The following is a 16,666-nucleotide window of genomic DNA, read 5'->3' on the forward strand; positions in this document are numbered from 1 at the left end:
CCGTCAGTGGAGGCGTTGGAACCGAATGTTTCGTAGGAAGTGCAGGGATGTGGTGAAGTCCAAGTTCTTCTACTGGCTTGTCATCCTGATGGTGGCACTGAACACCCTCTCCATCGCCTCTGAGCACCACTTCCAGCCAGAATGGCTGACACGGGTGCAAGGTGAGCCAAGAGCCTGAGAGGAGGGCCCAGGACACCCTGCTGCCCCAGAGACCTGTGTGAACTCCTACTGAGAGTTCAGTAAGAGCACAGAGGCTCGTAGAGACACTCACAGAGCCTACACTCAGTGTGTGTGCAAGATCCTCACACTGACCATGCACAGCCTCTGTACTCTTACAGACACCATCCTGCATGGGAAACACACACACACACACACAGAGAGTGTGTCCATTGGCACCACTGCACACGTGGCAGGCACTCAAGCTGTGCAGACACACGCATTTGTGCATGCAGCCCCACTGAGTGCACCTCCACCTACCCACACACCCAGAGCACAGGTGTGCACATACACAGAGCTCTGCCCTACACATACAGAGTTCACACCGAGAGGCACATGGAGCACAGGTGTGCACACACACAGAGCTCACACACAGAGGCACACGGAGCACAGGTGTGCACACACACAGAGCTCACACCCAGAGGCACACGGAGCACAGGTGTGCACACACACAGACCCACACAAACCCCCAGAGGCACATGAAGCACGGGTGTGCACACACACACAGATCACACCCAGAGGCACACGGAGCACAGGTGTGCACACACACAGAGCTCAGCCCCACGTACCCGCGCTCAGCCCACGTGCCCACCCTGCACGGACTCCTGTGCGCTGTACAGATGTGTGCTCACACACACAAGCATGCAGCTGCACATCACCCTCTCATGTTCCTTCCCTGTGTAGTCCCCAAAAAACAGCAGCTCAGGGCTTGGTGGGCCAGAGGAGGGTGAGCAGCACTGCCCTTCTTCCCTGCCTGACAGGCTGCATCTCCCACCCCAGACAATGCCAACCGGTTGCTGCTTGCCCTCTTTGTGGCCGAGATGCTGCTGAAGATGTACGCGCTGGGGCTGCGCCAGTACTTCATGTCGCTCTTCAATCGCTTCGACTGCTTCGTGGTGTGCTCAGGGATCCTGGAGACCATCCTCGTGGAGCTGGGCACCCTGTCCCCCCTGGGCATCTCCGTGCTGCGCTGCATCCGGCTCCTCCGCATCTTCAAGATCACCAGGTTGGGGAGGGAGCTGTGTGGGCACTGGCAGCTCACAGTGCCTGGGCATCACTCACAGTTCTGGGACAGCACTGGCCCTGTCCCCTCCCTGGCTACAGTGTGAGCAGAGCTGGGAGCTGCTGGGCGGAGGAACAAGGCCAAGCTGGGGGTTTGTCTCCAGGACACGGTTTGACTGAGAGTGGGGAGTGGGACAGAGCTGAAGCCCCACTTTAGCTCTGGGTTCTAGGATGTTGTGAATGGGGCTGCTGTGGGCCAGGATTCCTAGCTCTTCTTAGTGGCCCCAACCCACTGTGTGTTCACCCTTCTTCCCCATTTTTCTTGCTGGTGCTCTTGCTTGTCACATGGGTCTGCAGCTTCTTTTCTTCCTCCTGGAGCCTGCCTGGAGCAGTCCCAGAGCCCAGCCTGGGTCCAGAGTCCCCTTTTTTGGGCTGCTGGCACATCACTGGTCTGTTTGACTAGGTTGCCTGTGCCTGCCTGGTCCTGCCCACAGCCTTCCCCACTCTTTCACCTCCCACATGCCTCTGTCTCTCCTCTTCCCAGGTACTGGACATCTTTGAGCAACCTGGTGGCCTCTCTGCTCAACTCGGTCCGCTCCATTGCCTCTCTGCTCCTCCTCCTCTTCCTCTTCATCATAGTTTTTGCCCTGCTGGGCATGCAGCTCTTTGGGGGCAAGTTTGATTTCGAGGACATGAAAGTGCGGCGCAGCACGTTTGATAACTTTCCCCAGGCCCTCATCAGTGTCTTCCAGGTTTGGGGCTGTGGGAAGGACAGGGGGGGGCTGGAGGGTGGGGGCTGGGGGTCTCACCTGGGCTGTGGGTCTCCAGGCAGGAGTTAGGTCTCAGGGGGATGTGGGTTTGTGGGGAGTGGTGTGGCTTTGAGACAGGATCAGGGAAATGCAACTGGAGTCAGCTCAGGTTCAGGGCTGAGCAGAAAGGAGGATTTGACCATGGGGCTGGAGCCAGAAGGGTAGGATCAGTCTGTGGGGTTCTGTCATGCTCTGCTGTGGATGCTCTTAAGCCTTTATTCCTGCTCTGCTCCCAGATTCTGACTGGAGAGGACTGGAATTCAATCATGTATGATGGGATCATGGCCTACGGGGGCCCATCCTTTCCTGGCATGCTGGTCTGCATCTACTTCATCATCCTCTTTGTTTGTGGGAACTGTATCCTCTGCCTGCAAAGCCAGGCCCAGCCCCCTGCACCCCACCCCATAGCATCAACTGCACAGGACTGGGGAGGGGGGAAGTAGGGCCTTCCCTCAGTGTTTCAGTGCTTGCCTTAAGCTTTTTGCTTCTGAAGAGCAGTGGAATAAACCACAAGCTTCAGGGCTTGCACTGGTGGTGGCTGAAGGCTGAGGACTGGAGGAAAGCACATCTGGAGCAGGTCTGGGTGTCTGGCAGGCAGAGATTCAGCCAGAGAGGGCAGGCAGCTCAGAGCTCAGTGCTCACAAGGGATGGGTGCTGGTTAGGGCTCAGCAGCCAGGGTTATCACGAGGGCTAAGCTCCAGGAAGGTTTCTAAGGGCAAAGGAAGGTTTCTAAGGTTTCTGGAGACCATAGATGGCTCTGGCCACATCCTCCAGACAGGAACCAAGTCCATGTCCTGTAGCAGTGCGGTTTTTAGATGGTGGAGCTGCTACCTATATCCCAATAAGGATCTCCTGTGGAAAAGCCAGCTGGGTGGATTCAGGCAAAGCACTCAAGCTCACACATCCCACACGCCATGGCTAAGCTCAGCAAGGAGAGGCAAGAAGGGCCTTTGTATGAAATCAGCTCCAGCAAGGTTTATCTCGGGCAAAGAAGGGAAATCAGGGACAAAGACCAGGCCATGTGCTGTGCACAGGCCTAAATAAGGGTCAGGGACCAATGGTCTGAGGGCACAGGGGCAGTACAAGGGGCAGGAAAAGGTCGGTGACCTACAGGGAAAATGGGGCCGGCCACCCAGGATGCCACAATCAATGGGGAAATGGGGAAAGGAGAAACCACGAGACCCAGGGGCATGGGGAGAGGAGAGACCAGGGCAGACTGCAGTGTGCACAGCGCCGTGAGGAAGAACTTCCTTTCAGCCTAGACAGGGAAGACTCCATGGTCCATCCCTCCAAGGCAGGACCCTGGGAGTTCCCCCAAGAGGACTGAGGCACTCCACAATGTCCTTAGCACTGTTCTTGCAGATATCCTCCTGAATGTTTTCCTGGCCATCGCGGTGGATAACCTGGCTGAGGCCGAGAGCCTGACCTTAGCCCAGAAGGCCAAAGCAGAGGAGCGCAAACGGCGCAAGATGTCTAGGTGAGGGCTGCCAGCCCTGCCCATGGGAGCTCCCAAGCAAGGTGTTTGGGTGTGAGGGGACACCGTGACCTTTCCCATGGCCCCTGCCCAGACTTCAGTTCTTGCTCTGCCCTCCTCTCTGCTTAGAGGTTACCCAGAGAAGTCTGAAGAGGAGAAGCAGATGCTGGCAAAGAAACTGGAGCAGAAAGCAAAGGGAGAAGGGATTCCCACAACAGCCAAGGTCAGTTCTGGTGGAGGTGAGCCTTGGAGAGCTCCTGGTGGCGGCCCTGGCTCCTCCTCCCACCAGCTAGGATATACAAGGGCTTGGAGCCAGCCTGGGTCTGGCCTCTTGACCAGGATCACTCCTCACCATAGCATCCACTGGTGATGGGGGCTCTCTGGGGCCAGGCAGGACATGTTGCCTGGTGAAACAGCTTCATTGCTGGGGCTCCTTTCTCCAATTCATTTCCTTGGCCACAGCCAGCTGTCAGTGGCTGAGATGGTCTGGTGCACACCAGTGTGGAGTGGAGCAAAGCAAGTCAGCAGCATCCCAGATCTCCCTTATGTCCATACCAGCACCCCCATATGCAAGCCCCTCTGTTCAGCTGTGCTGACTGTGCTGAGCTGCCTCTGAGAAGCATCTGGCCAGCAGCTGCTTTCCTATCCATTTTCCAGAGGTGCCCTTAGAAACTCACCCAGGAGTTGCTCCCTATCTTATTCACCCCCTGGCATATTTGCATGGCTCCAGGCTCTTGCCCAGCACACATTCCTATTTCCCATCCTCTTTGCTTCGATTGCAGCATCCCCTCACCAGGTTCCAACCTGGGCCAGCACTCCATGTGCTTGGTGCTGTATGGGCCAAATGCAGAGATGCTGCTTGTCCCACGTGGCTTTCAAGATGAGAGGGTCTGGCCAACTGACACATGCAGCTGCACATCCTCCTCTCTGTCTCTCCCTCGTTTCAGTTGAAAGTGGACGAATTTGAATCCAATGTCAATGAGATCAAGGACCCCTACCCTTCTGCAGACTTCCCAGGTAAGACTTGTCCCAGGCAGGGCAGCAGGAAGGCTGAGGAGTCACTGCAGAGGGATGGTGTGTGAGGAGCGAAGGATGCAGTGAACTTTCACCAGCCTTGGGGTGCTGAGGTCCTTCTGGCTTGCATGCCAAATCAGGACCATGGGATCAGAAGATTGTCCATAGGGTCATATTCTCTCTTTGGATGATTCTTTTCTTTTCCCTTCTCATGGTCTCCCTACAGGTGATGATGAGGAAGATGAGCCTGAAATCCCTCTGAGTCCTCGGCCACGTCCCCTTGCAGAGCTGCAGCTGAAGGAGAAGGCTGTGCCTATGCCTGAAGCCAGCTCGTTCTTCATCTTCAGCCCAACCAACAAGTAGGCACTGCCTCTTCTCCCTGCTCTGTAGGACCAGGCATGGCCCAGGTGCCTCTGGCACCAGCTGTTCACAGCAGGGTCCTGTTTGTGCATGACAGCCAGTTCTGAAAGGAACCAGCTCATGGGGAAAAGCCTTCTGTGTGGAAGGACTGGTACAGACATCCTTCCATGCCTAGGGCCTTCCTGCCCTCAGGGTTTAGCCATAACCCTCTGCCAGACTGCCACGACCCTGTCTGGTGCCCCTCTGGCCCCTTGCAGCATCCCATGGCATTTCTGTCCCTGGCAGGTTTCGGGTCCTGTGCCACAGAACTGTTAATGCCACCTGGTTCACCAACTTCATCCTGCTCTTCATCCTGCTCAGCAGCATTTCCCTGGCAGCTGAGGATCCCATCCGAGCCGAGTCCTTCCGCAACAAGGTGCCCACAGAGATGGAGAGGTTTGGGATGGGTGGGGGAGACCTCATGGAGACTCCCAGCTCCCCAGTAAGCAGGGATTTACTTGCCAGATACTTTTCCTAGGCTGGGATTCCATCCCTGCCTCTGGGAGGGCAGTGCACTCTGGCAGGGGAGGATGGACATGCTTTCCATTCAAGGTGCAGCTGGGAAAAGGTTTTATTGCTCCATGTCTCAGTTTACTTCTGGGTGAAAAGATCCACCTGGCCAGGTGTGCAAGATTATTTTGGTTTGAAATTGTGGTGGCTTATTGGGGAGACATCCTGTGAGGCAGCAAACTGGACCTCTGGCATGTGCAGTGCCCTCGAATGCTGCTGGCATGCAGCCGTGGGAGCCACAGCTCCTGTCCTTCAAGGTACCAGTGGATCTGGCAGGGACTGGGGGAATCTCACATGAGACAGCTTCCCAGGGCACTTGGGGTTTTGGGGGATCAGATGCTTTCAGGTGAATCAGGCAGAACTCACCTGGAAAGGGAGAGCTTTGTCCCAGCTGCAGGTTGGATCATTCATTGGAGAAAATCAGCTAAGCTGGGGAAAGTTCAGGAGTCTTCTTGATGCTGGGTTTAGAGACTCTGTTGAGCTAGATGGCCTCCCCAATCCACAGAGTGGAACTCCAGGGTGTTTAAACACACTGAAGCTTTCCCATGTCACCCAAGTCTCATCCAGTACTGGTGTCTCTGTCCCCAGATTCTTGGATACTTTGACATCGGTTTCACCTCTGTCTTCACAGTTGAAATCGTCTTGAAGGTGAGTCCATGGTCCTGCCGTGAGTGTGGCCTAGCACATAGGTCTGGACTGTTGTGGCCATGGACACTCACACTCTGGAGGCATTCATGCTCCTGAAGGTCTCAGTGAGGAGAAACTTCCAGCTGATCCTCCTGGAGAGTTCATTCATGCAGTCTGGGTGGTGTGTGGTCTGTCCCAGGGGCCATGTGTCCTCTCCAGTGAGGTCAGGCAGCTAAGTCAGCTGTGCTGTGACACGGGGACACATCAGCCATGGCACCAGCATTTTTTTTCTGACATGCCATTAAGAAAAAGAAAGAAAAAGCAGTCACAATCTGTGGACAAAAGTCACAATCCAAGCTGCTGCCACATGTTGTTCCACTCCAAGGGTCTTTACTAGTCTCCCCTTTAATTTGCTGACTGACTGGGAGAGTTTTGTCTCCAGCCAGTGCTGCACAGAGGATTTCCACCTGAAGTCAGCTTCCTCCCTGGCTGCAGAGGTCTGAGCAGGACAGGGTCCCCAGGCCATGGAGCTGTGAGAAGTCCCTTGTGCCTTGTCTACCCTTCCCTGTATGGAGGAACCTTGTGCCTTGTCTACCCTTCTCTGTATGGAGGAACCTGAGCCCTGCCCAGCCTTTTTCCTAACTCCTTCTGCTCCCCAGATGACAACCTACGGTGCTTTCCTGCACAAAGGCTCCTTCTGCAGGAACTCCTTCAATATCCTTGACTTACTGGTGGTCGCTGTCTCCCTCATCTCCATGGGATTTGAGTAAGCACCTCCCTGTGCCGCAGAGTGGGCACTAGGCTGTTCAGGCTGGTGGGGCAGCTGGGGATGGTGGGTGGGGAAGGAGAAGCCAGTGGCTGCCCATGTATCCATTATGTCACGTTCAGGGGACATGGACGAGTGGGAGGCAGGCCCACAAACTGGTCAAGGAGGTCAAAGGGCACTCCTTGAGTGTCAAATGTCTGTGGGTAGAAATTCAGTTTGGATCTGCTTTCTCCAGCTGCCAGTGTCACTTGGCCTTATGTGGGGTGATGGCCAGTGACATCTGCATGTCTTGGCCATCCCTTATCCCTGGCCCCAGCCTGCCCTCCTTGGCTGCTTGGTGGGGTTGTGCCAGCCTAGCCTGGGCAGGGAAGCGGTCCCACCTCAGCTATACCTTCCTCCCCAGGTCCAGTACCATCTCTGTGGTGAAGATCCTGCGGGTGCTGAGGGTACTGAGGCCTCTGCGAGCCATTAACAGGGCGAAGGGGCTGAAGGTAAACGAGAGGCTGGCACGAGGGGACCTCCTCCCATGGCAGTCCTGCCAGCGTGGCAGTGCCCTATTCCCAATTCCCACTGCCCATCTGTGGGAGGGGTCTGCCCAATCCCTCTGCTGTCAACAGGCTCCCACTCTTCCTGGAGTGGGAGGGTGTGGGACACAGAGCAGGGGCTTGCCCCAGCTGTGGTCACATCTGCACTGTCCTCCACCTCTGCAGCACGTGGTCCAGTGTGTGTTTGTGGCCATCAAGACTATCGGCAACATCGTGGTTGTCACAACCTTGCTGCAGTTCATGTTTGCCTGCATTGGAGTTCAGCTCTTCAAGGTGAGCGGGGTCTCAGGAGGGCAGGAGGGACCTGCTTGAGCTCATCCTGGCCAGGCTCTCCTGGACATCACCTTGGGGGTGGTGCCTGCCAGTGCTGGGGTCAGCACAGGCTGTGCTCTCTGTGGTCTGTGAGAGGACCCACGGAAGAGCCTGCAGTGAGAGGAGGGCAGGAAGCACCACAGGTACTGTCGGGTCCAGACAGCACCTGTAAAGGATCTGACTGCCTCATCTCCCTTCATGCCTCAGTTTCCTCTATCTATGGCAGCAGGACTTCTGACTCGTTTCCTGTGTGCTTTGACTGGGGAGGGTTTCCTTTCTCACAGCACTGCTCCTGCTTGCTGGGCCTTGGCTGCTCTAAGGCAGAGCTGGGCCTGGCTGAGCTCACTTTTGTTCTAATTACTGAGCTTAAATTCCGAGCTGAAGTGGGAAGAGCTTTCAGGACACCCAGCAGACTGAGCGGACCTGACTAAAAAAAAGCTAAGCATACCTTAGCTTTTAGTAAATTCTCTGGTTACTGCTTTCTTCCCTGTTTTCCAAATAGTTGTCTCCCAGAGAGGGTGAGCTAGGTAGGCCTCAGCTCAGGGCCGTGGAAGGTTTGTTCCCATCGCCAGGCAGTGTTTCTTGATCTCAGCCTGGGACTGACCCAAGGTGTACCACGACTCTGGAAGCGCCTTGTGAACCGGGTTGTGTTGGCAGGCACACTGGGGAGGCCAGTGGTGGTGGGAGGTCAGGGCCAGAGTCTGCATGGAGGTGGTGAGATGGGATCTGAGGGCTGGGAAAAAGTCAAAACTCCCCAGGGCAACGCCATGGCCACTTCTGATCTCTGTTGAATGCAGGGCAAGTTCTACAGGTGCACAGACCCATCCAAGCTGACGGAGAAGGAGTGCAGGTAAGAGCTCTCTGCAACTCCCAGGAGGGCAGTGGCCAGGGATGGGAGCTGGGGGGGATGATGTGGGGAATGTTTGTGTTCCTGCGTGGGAATGTTGCATCCAGAAAGTGGATCTGGGGTGTCGTCCTGATCTCCCTCTCCCTGGGGTCAATCAGGAACAAGCACAGGGCTGTCCTCCCCTCCCAGGGACCAAGGAGGCCAGGCCAGTGCTGCAGCCTGGGCTGAGGGGGCCCTGCCAGTGAGCTCTGTGTCCCCTCTGCCGCAGGGGTCAGTTCATCAACTATGTGGACGCAGACCCCACGCAGATTGAGGTCCAGGAGCGGGTCTGGCTGCACAGCGACTTCCACTTCAACAACGTCTTCTCAGCCATGATGTCGCTTTTCACTGTCTCCACCTTTGAGGGCTGGCCAGAGTGAGTCCGTGCTGAGGGAAGGTCTGTGCTGGGAGCAGGGCACTGCCATGGGCCTTGGCCAGGGTAAACAAAGAAGAGCTATCGATGTTGAGAAGTAGGACCAGTCACCCTGGCAGTGGCTGTGGAGTTGGCAAGGTTACCCAAGGAGCCCTGTCCCACCATTGTTGGATGTCCCCAAAGCTCTCTGCAACTTTCAAGAGGAGACATGGTCTTCCCCACCCAATTAGGATTTCTGTTGCCTTGATTTCCCTCCTGCAGGCTGCTGTACATGGCCATTGACACCAACGCTGAGGATGCAGGCCCTATCTACAACTACCGGGTGGAGATTGCAATGTTCTTCATCATCTACATCATCCTCATTGCCTTCTTCATGATGAACATCTTTGTGGGCTTTGTCATCGTCACCTTCCAGGAGCAAGGGGAGAATGAGTACAAGAACTGTGAGCTGGACAAGAATCAGGTAATGGCACTGCTGGAGCAGGGCTAGGAGGACCAGCCCTGGATCGGGCACTGCTGGGGCTGGCTGGTTTGGATCAGGGAGTGGGCCTCCTTGGACAGGTAGGGTGCCCAGAGTGAGCTGGAGCAGAGGGTTGTGCCCAGTTCTGGGCTCCCCAGTACAAAAGCAACATGGATGTACTGGAGTGAGTCCAGCAAAGGGCACTGAGGTGATGTAGGGTCTGGAGCATCTGAGGAGGGTCTGGGAGTCAAGTCTGGTGCTGAGAACTAAAGGTTCATAGGAATCTGACCTGTGAGTATAAACACTTATGGGAAGGCACAGAGGAGACTGAGCCAGGCTCTTTTCAGTTGTGCCCAGTGACAGGAAAAAATGCAGTGGACACAAACTGAAGAAAACAAGAAATTCCATTTAAACATTAAAAAGCTTTTTTTTTTTTTTTTTTTTTCTTTTAAATAATGATGGTGGTCAAGCACTGGAACAGGTTGCCCAGAGAGGCTGTGAAGCCTCCATCTTTGGAGCTATTCAAAAGCCAATTGTCCTGGGCAGCATGCTCCAGTTGGCCCTGCTTTGGGCAGGGAACTGTGACTAGACCATCTCCAGAGGTACTTTCTGCTGCCAGCCCTTCTGTGGTGCAGTCATGCTGTCATTCTGGCTGGGGACAGCAAGGCTGAAAGAGGCAGAGGCATAGGCAGAGGATGTGGGACATGCTGAGGAGGACATTGGACAGGGGCAGCTGGAGTGCTGTCATGCTCCTGCACTGAGGCAGCATGGGCAGCTTGAGCTGGGGGTGCCAGGGTGATGTGAACCACACAGAAACCCAGCAGAGATGGCCCTGGGCTGCTGGGGAGGGACAGGCCTGTGCAGCCATCTCAGTGCCTCCTTCACCCCTGGCTCATGAGGTGTCTTCAGGGTGCTCTGAGCTGGTCCTGAGAGACCCTGGGGAAATGCTGGCACAAGCAGGCAGGCTCTGGGCTGGAGGGGTCAGGCCAAGGGCAGCATGGCCATCTTTGGAGGCAAAAGATGGCTTTGGGAGCTTGTCCCATGTGGGTGCTCTGGGGTGTTTTTGCAGGAAGCACAGTGCTTTCCTGACCCACTGCTGTGCCTGGCCTGTGTGGCTGGGCTGGGACAGAAGGGTGCTCCAGATTGGCTCTGTGGGGATATGCAGCGTTGCTGGTGGTGCTGAGTGTGTGCCCTGCAGTGGGATCTCACCTGCCCTGCCTCCCTCCCCAGCGCCAGTGCGTGCAGTACGCGCTGAAGGCTCGCCCGCTGCGCCGCTACATCCCCAAGAACCCCTACCAGTACCAGATCTGGTACGTGGTCACCTCCTCCTACTTCGAGTACCTCATGTTCTTCCTGATCCTGCTGAACACCATCTGCCTGGGCATGCAGGTAAGGGCACAGGAGTGGTGGAGGGTGTCTGTGGGAGGGCACAGGCTGGCTCAGCCCTGTGAGCCCCAAGAAAGGCTCTGGGTAGGGGCTATTTGCTTATGGTATGATGGGGTAAATGGGACTTTTGCCCCATACCCAGAATGGGATGTGGGGAGCCCAGAGAAAGGGCTGCAGGGGGGAAATTTCCTTTTTTGCTGAGCCGCAGGCCTGGCTGTGGGAGGGAGCTCTGCATCCAGCACACACCTCTGAGCTCACAATGGAGGCTGGATCTGCCGTCAGCTAATGGCTCCTTCTGCCTTATCCTCAGCATTACAACCAGTCTGCAGAAATGAACCACATCTCAGACATCCTCAACGTGGCCTTCACCATCCTCTTCACCCTGGAGATGGTCCTCAAGCTCATGGCCTTTAAAGTCAAGGTGAGAGAAGGGCGTGATCAGCATGGCAAGCAGGCCAGGCCAGGGGGTCCATTTATCCCGTATTTGGCATCTCTTAAGTACAAGCACCCCTTGCCCTGCAGCTCCAGAGAACTTCTCCCTGCAAGACCCTTAGGGAGCCCCATGTGCAGGACCTTGGAGTTCCTGGAGGAATTTGTCAGGGCTACCCTTGCTAGCCAAATCCCACCCAGTGCAGTTGGCCATTATTCCCATCTTCAGTGTCATATCCAGAGTGGGGTCAGCCCCATCCTGATCCACCCTCCTCATTTCACTGCATTGCAAGACGGGACCAAATAACCAAGCAGAGGGTGCAGAGAATCCCTTCTTCTGGGGGTCAGAGTCACTGGAGAACCTTCTGGTACCTCTTCCTCTGGGCTCCAGCCTCTGTCTCCTCTTTGGCTTACACCCTTGCATGTTCACTCTTCTTTGGCTCCTCCCTGACAGGGCTATTTCGGAGACCCCTGGAATGTCTTTGACTTCCTGATAGTGATTGGCAGCATCATTGATGTCATCCTCAGCGAGATTGATGTAAGTGTCCCCACCCAAGGATGCCCTGCAGCACGGGGCCAGGCAGGAGTGCTGGGATGGTGTCCAGCTCTGCAGCTCTGCAGGGGAATGGTGTCTTCTCCTCTCTCCCTGCTCTGCTTGGTTCTGAGGAGGGAGGAGGCAGGATGAGCACATGGCATGGAGAACACAGCTGTGGACCTTTCAGTATTAGAGCACAATTTAAACATCTCCAAGTGCCCAGCGTGGCACGTTGTGTCCCCTCTCTGGTCTCCTGAATCTGTAGGCACCGGAATCCTGTGGAAAACAGTCACTCTGGACTAGCCCATAAGCAGCAGGCTGTGTGCCAGCCCCTGCCCACTCCCCCTGTGCCTGCCTGGACAGGCATCCACACATCCAGCCTCAGATCAGTGCAGGTGGGAGTAAAAGGGTTCCCAAGCTCCCTGTCCCCTCAGGACTCTGCTGACCCAGGGGAACGATCACGCACGTCAGATTTCAAGACATTTGCTTTGTGTGTGTCCCTTCACACAGCAGCCTATGCACGTACACACCCTGGTGGTGTGTGTGTGCCTGTGTGAGCTCCAGACACCACTGCAGGAGCTCTGCACTGTGTGAGCTGTGGGGCTGGTGCCTCAGGCAGTGCCTGTTTGGTGAGTGCTCTGCTGGGAGCAGTTTCACAGCAGTGCTAGGAAGCCAGACTGCCTTCCCTAGCAATGGGACACCCACACCTGTGCCTGGCCCTGAAAATGCCCCCCTGCTGTGGGAGGTGTGTGCTTGTTCAGCAGACCTGATGGTGGCTCCAGAAGCAGCTGTGGAATGGGGGAAGATGATAGATTAATCCTCTCCAGTGACTTGGCACTGTCTCCTCAAAGGGGCAGGACCTGCCAGCTCCTGGCACTGCTGCTGCCTCTGCCACCCCTGCACAGGGTCACCTCCAGGTGTTCTCTGTGCAGGAAGGTGAGATTTTCAGAGACCCTCGAGAGCAGTCACCTTCTTCTCTATAGGGTATTCCAGGCCTCGCAGAGCTGGGATGAGCAAAACCCATCCATCTTCCTCTCCTGTGAGAGCCCTCTGTCCCTCTCTGCACAGTCCTGCCCATCACTACAGCCATCTTCTGGGCTTCTCAGCCTTCAGGAGCTCCCAGATTTCCTGCCAGTGCCAACAGCTTTTGTCTCTCAGCAGCTCCTCCTCCTCCTTTGCCCACCAGCTCTCTGCACCTGTGACTTGGTTTCCCACTCCCTGTCAGGTATACTTCCCCAGCCTGCTGTCACTGAGAACTGAAGTTCAAGGGGTGCTCAAGGCCCTGGACTGGGCAGTGGTTTTCAGTCCCTCTGGAGCAGGAGACCACTTGGCACACACACCAAAATCCTGCTGCCCTTGCTGAGGGTCTGTGGGGATGCCCAGGACACACCACAGGCACCAGGAGGAGTCTGGTGCCCTGACTGGACTGGCAGGCACTGACCCAGGTACTGTGCTCTGTGTGCTGCAGTGCTGTTGACGGCAGCAGGACTGTGCAGAAAGCCAGGCAGAATCTGGGGAATGTTTTATGTGGCCTGAGCTTCCTAGCTCGTGCTTTCCCCGAGGTCCTTTCCCCCATGTCTGTGTGCAGGAGCACTAAGAGCACTGGTTTCCTTCCCCAACCTCCCAAGATCTTCAGGGACCTCTGTCACAGCCAGTCCTGCTCTGGCAGTGGCCACATCAGGGCTGTCTTACCTTTCCCAACGTGCTGTTTTTTCCATCCAGCCCACATCTCTCCCAGCCATCTGGTGATGTGCAGGGCATTGGGCTTAGGATTAGGAGGCATGGAGAGAGGGGAGGGGGTGGGAGCAACCTCACCTTCCTTTCTGATAAGTCTCCTTCCTGCTAAGAGGTCAGCACAAGGTGGTTCTGTCAGCCCTTGTCCCCAGGAGCTGTTTGCAGCCATTGCACCCATCTCAGCTTCCCTGGGGCTGCAGTGTGGGGCTGGCAGGTGATACCCTGCACCAGCCCAGCCATTCCTGGTGGCACCCAGACACATGATCTCTCCTCTCCTCTCCTCTCCTCTCCTCTCCTCTCCTCTCCTCTCCTCTCCTCTCCTCTCCTCTCCTCTCCTCTCCTCTCCTCTCCTCTCCTCTCCTCTCCTCTCCTCTCCTCTCCTCTCCTCTCCTCTCCTCTCCTCTCCTCTCCTCTCCTCTCCTCTCCTCTCCTCTCCTCTCCTCTCCTCTCCTCTCCTCTCCTCTCCTCTCCTCTCCTCTCCTCTCCTCTCCTCTCCTCTCCTCTCCTCTCCTCTCCTCTCCTCTCCTCTCCTCTCCTCTCCTCTCCTCTCCTCTCCTCTCCTCTCCTCTCCTCTCCTCTCCTCTCCTCTCCTCTCCTCTCCTCTCCTCTCCCATGGCTCTCCAGTCCCTGTCTGGGTTCCCCCAGATCCCGGGGGGCATTGAGGGGTCTGAGGGAAGCAGGGATGGGGGCTCCACTGGCAGTGCTACCCCAGGCTCTGGAATGTAGGAGGCTGGAGTGCTCCTGCTGCTGTGTTGCTCCTGTCACTGCCCTGGGAGCTCAGCCCCTTGGCAAGGCCCAACCCCTGCAACCTCCCACCCCCCACAGTTGCTGGCTGGGACCCCAGGAACGAGCCTGGGCTGTGCAGGGGGGCACAGGGGCTGGAGCACCCCACCAAGAGTCAGGGGTTAATGCTGAGTGCCTCTGCCCCAGAGTGTCCCAGGCTCTCTGCAGACAGCAGGAGTGTCTCTGGCTGGCTTTGAGGAGCCCCAGGGGGTTTGTCCCCTGCCCACCCCTGGGGCTGCCAGTCTCTGTGCTCACTCCAAGCAAACCTGCACCAGTTGAGCCTTGGTGCCCGAACTGCCATGCTGGGAGCAGCCCAGCTTGCTGCAGAGGAGTCCTGTGTTGGCTGAGGAGCTCAGCTCACCTCCAGATCCCTGACCAGGGAGGGCAGCAGCATCTCTGAGGTTTGGTCCAGCTTTCCTGGGCACAGCCGTGCCCCTCTGAGGGTGTCACAGCAGGGCACAGAGGTGGGTGAGTCCCTCGTGGTCTGTGTGGTTCCTCACTCACCCAGATGCTGCCCCTGCCTATCAACACTCATCACCTTGTCCCTGAGCCTAGGGGATGGTGGGGCTCTGCCTGCCCTTCCCTGTGTCCCTCCTCTGCTCCCCGGTTTCCATCTTACTCTTCCTTCCGTGTCTGTGCTATCTTCTTGTGTCACCACCCCTCCCTCCCTCCCTCCCTGTCGTTCCTGCCCCACTTCTGCTGACTCTCTTGTTCTCTTGACAGACCATTCTTGCACCCAGCGGTGGATTGTACTGCCTGGGCGGGGGCTGTGATGGCACTGTAAATATCAGCTGCACGTGCCTGCCCTGCCTCCCTCACTGCCTGTGCTGTGTTTGCTTGTGCCCTGCATGTCACTGAGGCATTCCACACGCGGTGTTCTCTCTGGGGTGTAGCTCTGCCCTCGCTGAGAGGGATTTGGGGTGACACACTACTCACACAGACACCCCTTCCCACCCTGAGAGGTGCAAGGCTGTTCCCCAGCCCTCCCAGGCCCAGCCCTGCCCTTCACCATCCCATCCCCTGGAACTGCCATATCAGAGGGCCTTTCCAGCTGTAGGACAAGCATCCCTAGCAGTGATGGAGTCCAGGTAAGCAGTGCCAGGAGGGTCTGTTCATGGCTTCCGGGGGCAGCGATGGCAGCTGAGGCTGTGCCATGCTGGGGCTATCAAGGGCACAGGTGACCAAGCCCTCAGCATCTCCAACCACTGCTGTTAGGTGCTTCCAGACAAAACCCTGTCCTTTCAGGCCAGGAGCTGTGCCTCTTGCCTCACCTCCTGCCTGCCCACTCTGCCCTGAACTCCTGGCTGTTCACCCCTTCTGGGGGAATACCTGCAGAGAGAAGCATCACTGTATGGCCAGGTGACACTGGGCAGCACCCAGCAGAGACGCCTCTCTGCAGTCCCTCCTTTGGTTAAAGCCCTGCTGTAACCCTCTCAAAACAGCCCTTCTCTGCCTAAACAGCTGTCAGTAGCCTTTCCTGTGCCTGGTGCCCACCCTACACCTCACCCTACAAATACCCTGGTGGGACTAAGCCTGTCTGTGGTGGTCCTGTGACCCTCAGAGCTCTCCCAGTGCGTGTGGCAGCATGCCTTCCTTCCTGCATTATCCCAGTGGCAAAAGTGTGGGCATGGGGGCCTGGAGAGATGAGATCCCTGGGAAGGCTGGGGGGAGAAGTGCCAGGGGGAAAAGTGCCAGCACATCTTTGCAGTCTGACCCTGTGAGCAGGCAAGGGCACCATGACTGGTGTGTGAGGGTGGGATCTCATCACCCTTCCTCACACCAGGACCTGGACCCCCCTGCCTTGCAAGCCTGGAGGCTTCAGCACTCTGTGTCCTGCAGCTGTTGTGCTCTGCCTGCAGGACCCCGATGACAACTCCCGCGTCTCCATCACTTTTTTCCGGCTGTTCCGGGTGATGCGTCTGGTGAAGCTGCTGAGCCGGGGTGAAGGTGTCAGGACCCTCCTGTGGACCTTCATCAAGTCCTTTCAGGTCTGTCAGGAGCAGTGCTCCCCTCCCAAACACACGCATGCCCAGGGCTGGCGGCAGTGGCTGATCCTCAGGCTGGTAGCATGAGCAGCATGAGCTGCTGACCTCAGGTTGGGTCAGGGGCTTGTGGTGTGTAAAACATTCCCCAAGCGGGTGGGAAGGTGTGTGGGACTCCCTGGCTGACAGCACTGAGGGTCAGAGCTGGGCCAGGTGCTGGCAGTACCCTCCTGGCCCTGTTTGTTCTGGTCGTGGTTGGCTGGGATCTGCACCAGGTGGGTGCCTCAGGGTGTGCTGCAGCATCAGCTCACAGCCCTGAGCTGGGCAGTTCCCTCGGCCCTGGGCAGCCCTGGGGTGTGCTGAGCCTCTGTCCTGGCCACAGAGAACAGTGCTCCCGTGGGGGCTGACATCAGCCTCCCACGTG

General features: G+C 56.9%; 1 protein-coding gene across 1 annotated transcript in view; it reads left to right on the top strand.

Annotated features, from left to right (window-relative positions):
* The window catches only part of CACNA1S (calcium voltage-gated channel subunit alpha1 S), a 47,977-nt gene that overhangs the window by 20,268 nt on the left and 11,043 nt on the right, over window positions 1-16,666 (top strand). Inside the window, exons 10-30 of the mRNA XM_066203687.1 lie at window positions 1-161; window positions 997-1,222; window positions 1,763-1,970; window positions 2,264-2,384; window positions 3,390-3,504; window positions 3,631-3,724; window positions 4,449-4,518; window positions 4,742-4,874; window positions 5,161-5,290; window positions 6,013-6,072; window positions 6,711-6,817; window positions 7,221-7,308; window positions 7,528-7,635; window positions 8,472-8,524; window positions 8,790-8,936; window positions 9,195-9,396; window positions 10,624-10,782; window positions 11,090-11,200; window positions 11,663-11,746; window positions 14,984-15,040; window positions 16,120-16,248. Coding sequence (XP_066059784.1) covers window positions 1-161; window positions 997-1,222; window positions 1,763-1,970; window positions 2,264-2,384; window positions 3,390-3,504; window positions 3,631-3,724; window positions 4,449-4,518; window positions 4,742-4,874; window positions 5,161-5,290; window positions 6,013-6,072; window positions 6,711-6,817; window positions 7,221-7,308; window positions 7,528-7,635; window positions 8,472-8,524; window positions 8,790-8,936; window positions 9,195-9,396; window positions 10,624-10,782; window positions 11,090-11,200; window positions 11,663-11,746; window positions 14,984-15,040; window positions 16,120-16,248 — 2,563 coding nt within the window. The remainder of the gene's footprint in view (window positions 162-996; window positions 1,223-1,762; window positions 1,971-2,263; window positions 2,385-3,389; window positions 3,505-3,630; window positions 3,725-4,448; window positions 4,519-4,741; window positions 4,875-5,160; window positions 5,291-6,012; window positions 6,073-6,710; window positions 6,818-7,220; window positions 7,309-7,527; window positions 7,636-8,471; window positions 8,525-8,789; window positions 8,937-9,194; window positions 9,397-10,623; window positions 10,783-11,089; window positions 11,201-11,662; window positions 11,747-14,983; window positions 15,041-16,119; window positions 16,249-16,666) is intronic.

The sequence above is a fragment of the Chamaea fasciata genome, unplaced genomic scaffold (assembly GCF_029207755.1).
Source record: "Chamaea fasciata isolate MVZ Bird 193981 ecotype frontalis unplaced genomic scaffold, bChaFas1.0.hap1 SCAF_25, whole genome shotgun sequence".
Taxonomy (NCBI): Eukaryota; Metazoa; Chordata; class Aves; order Passeriformes; family Sylviidae; genus Chamaea; species Chamaea fasciata.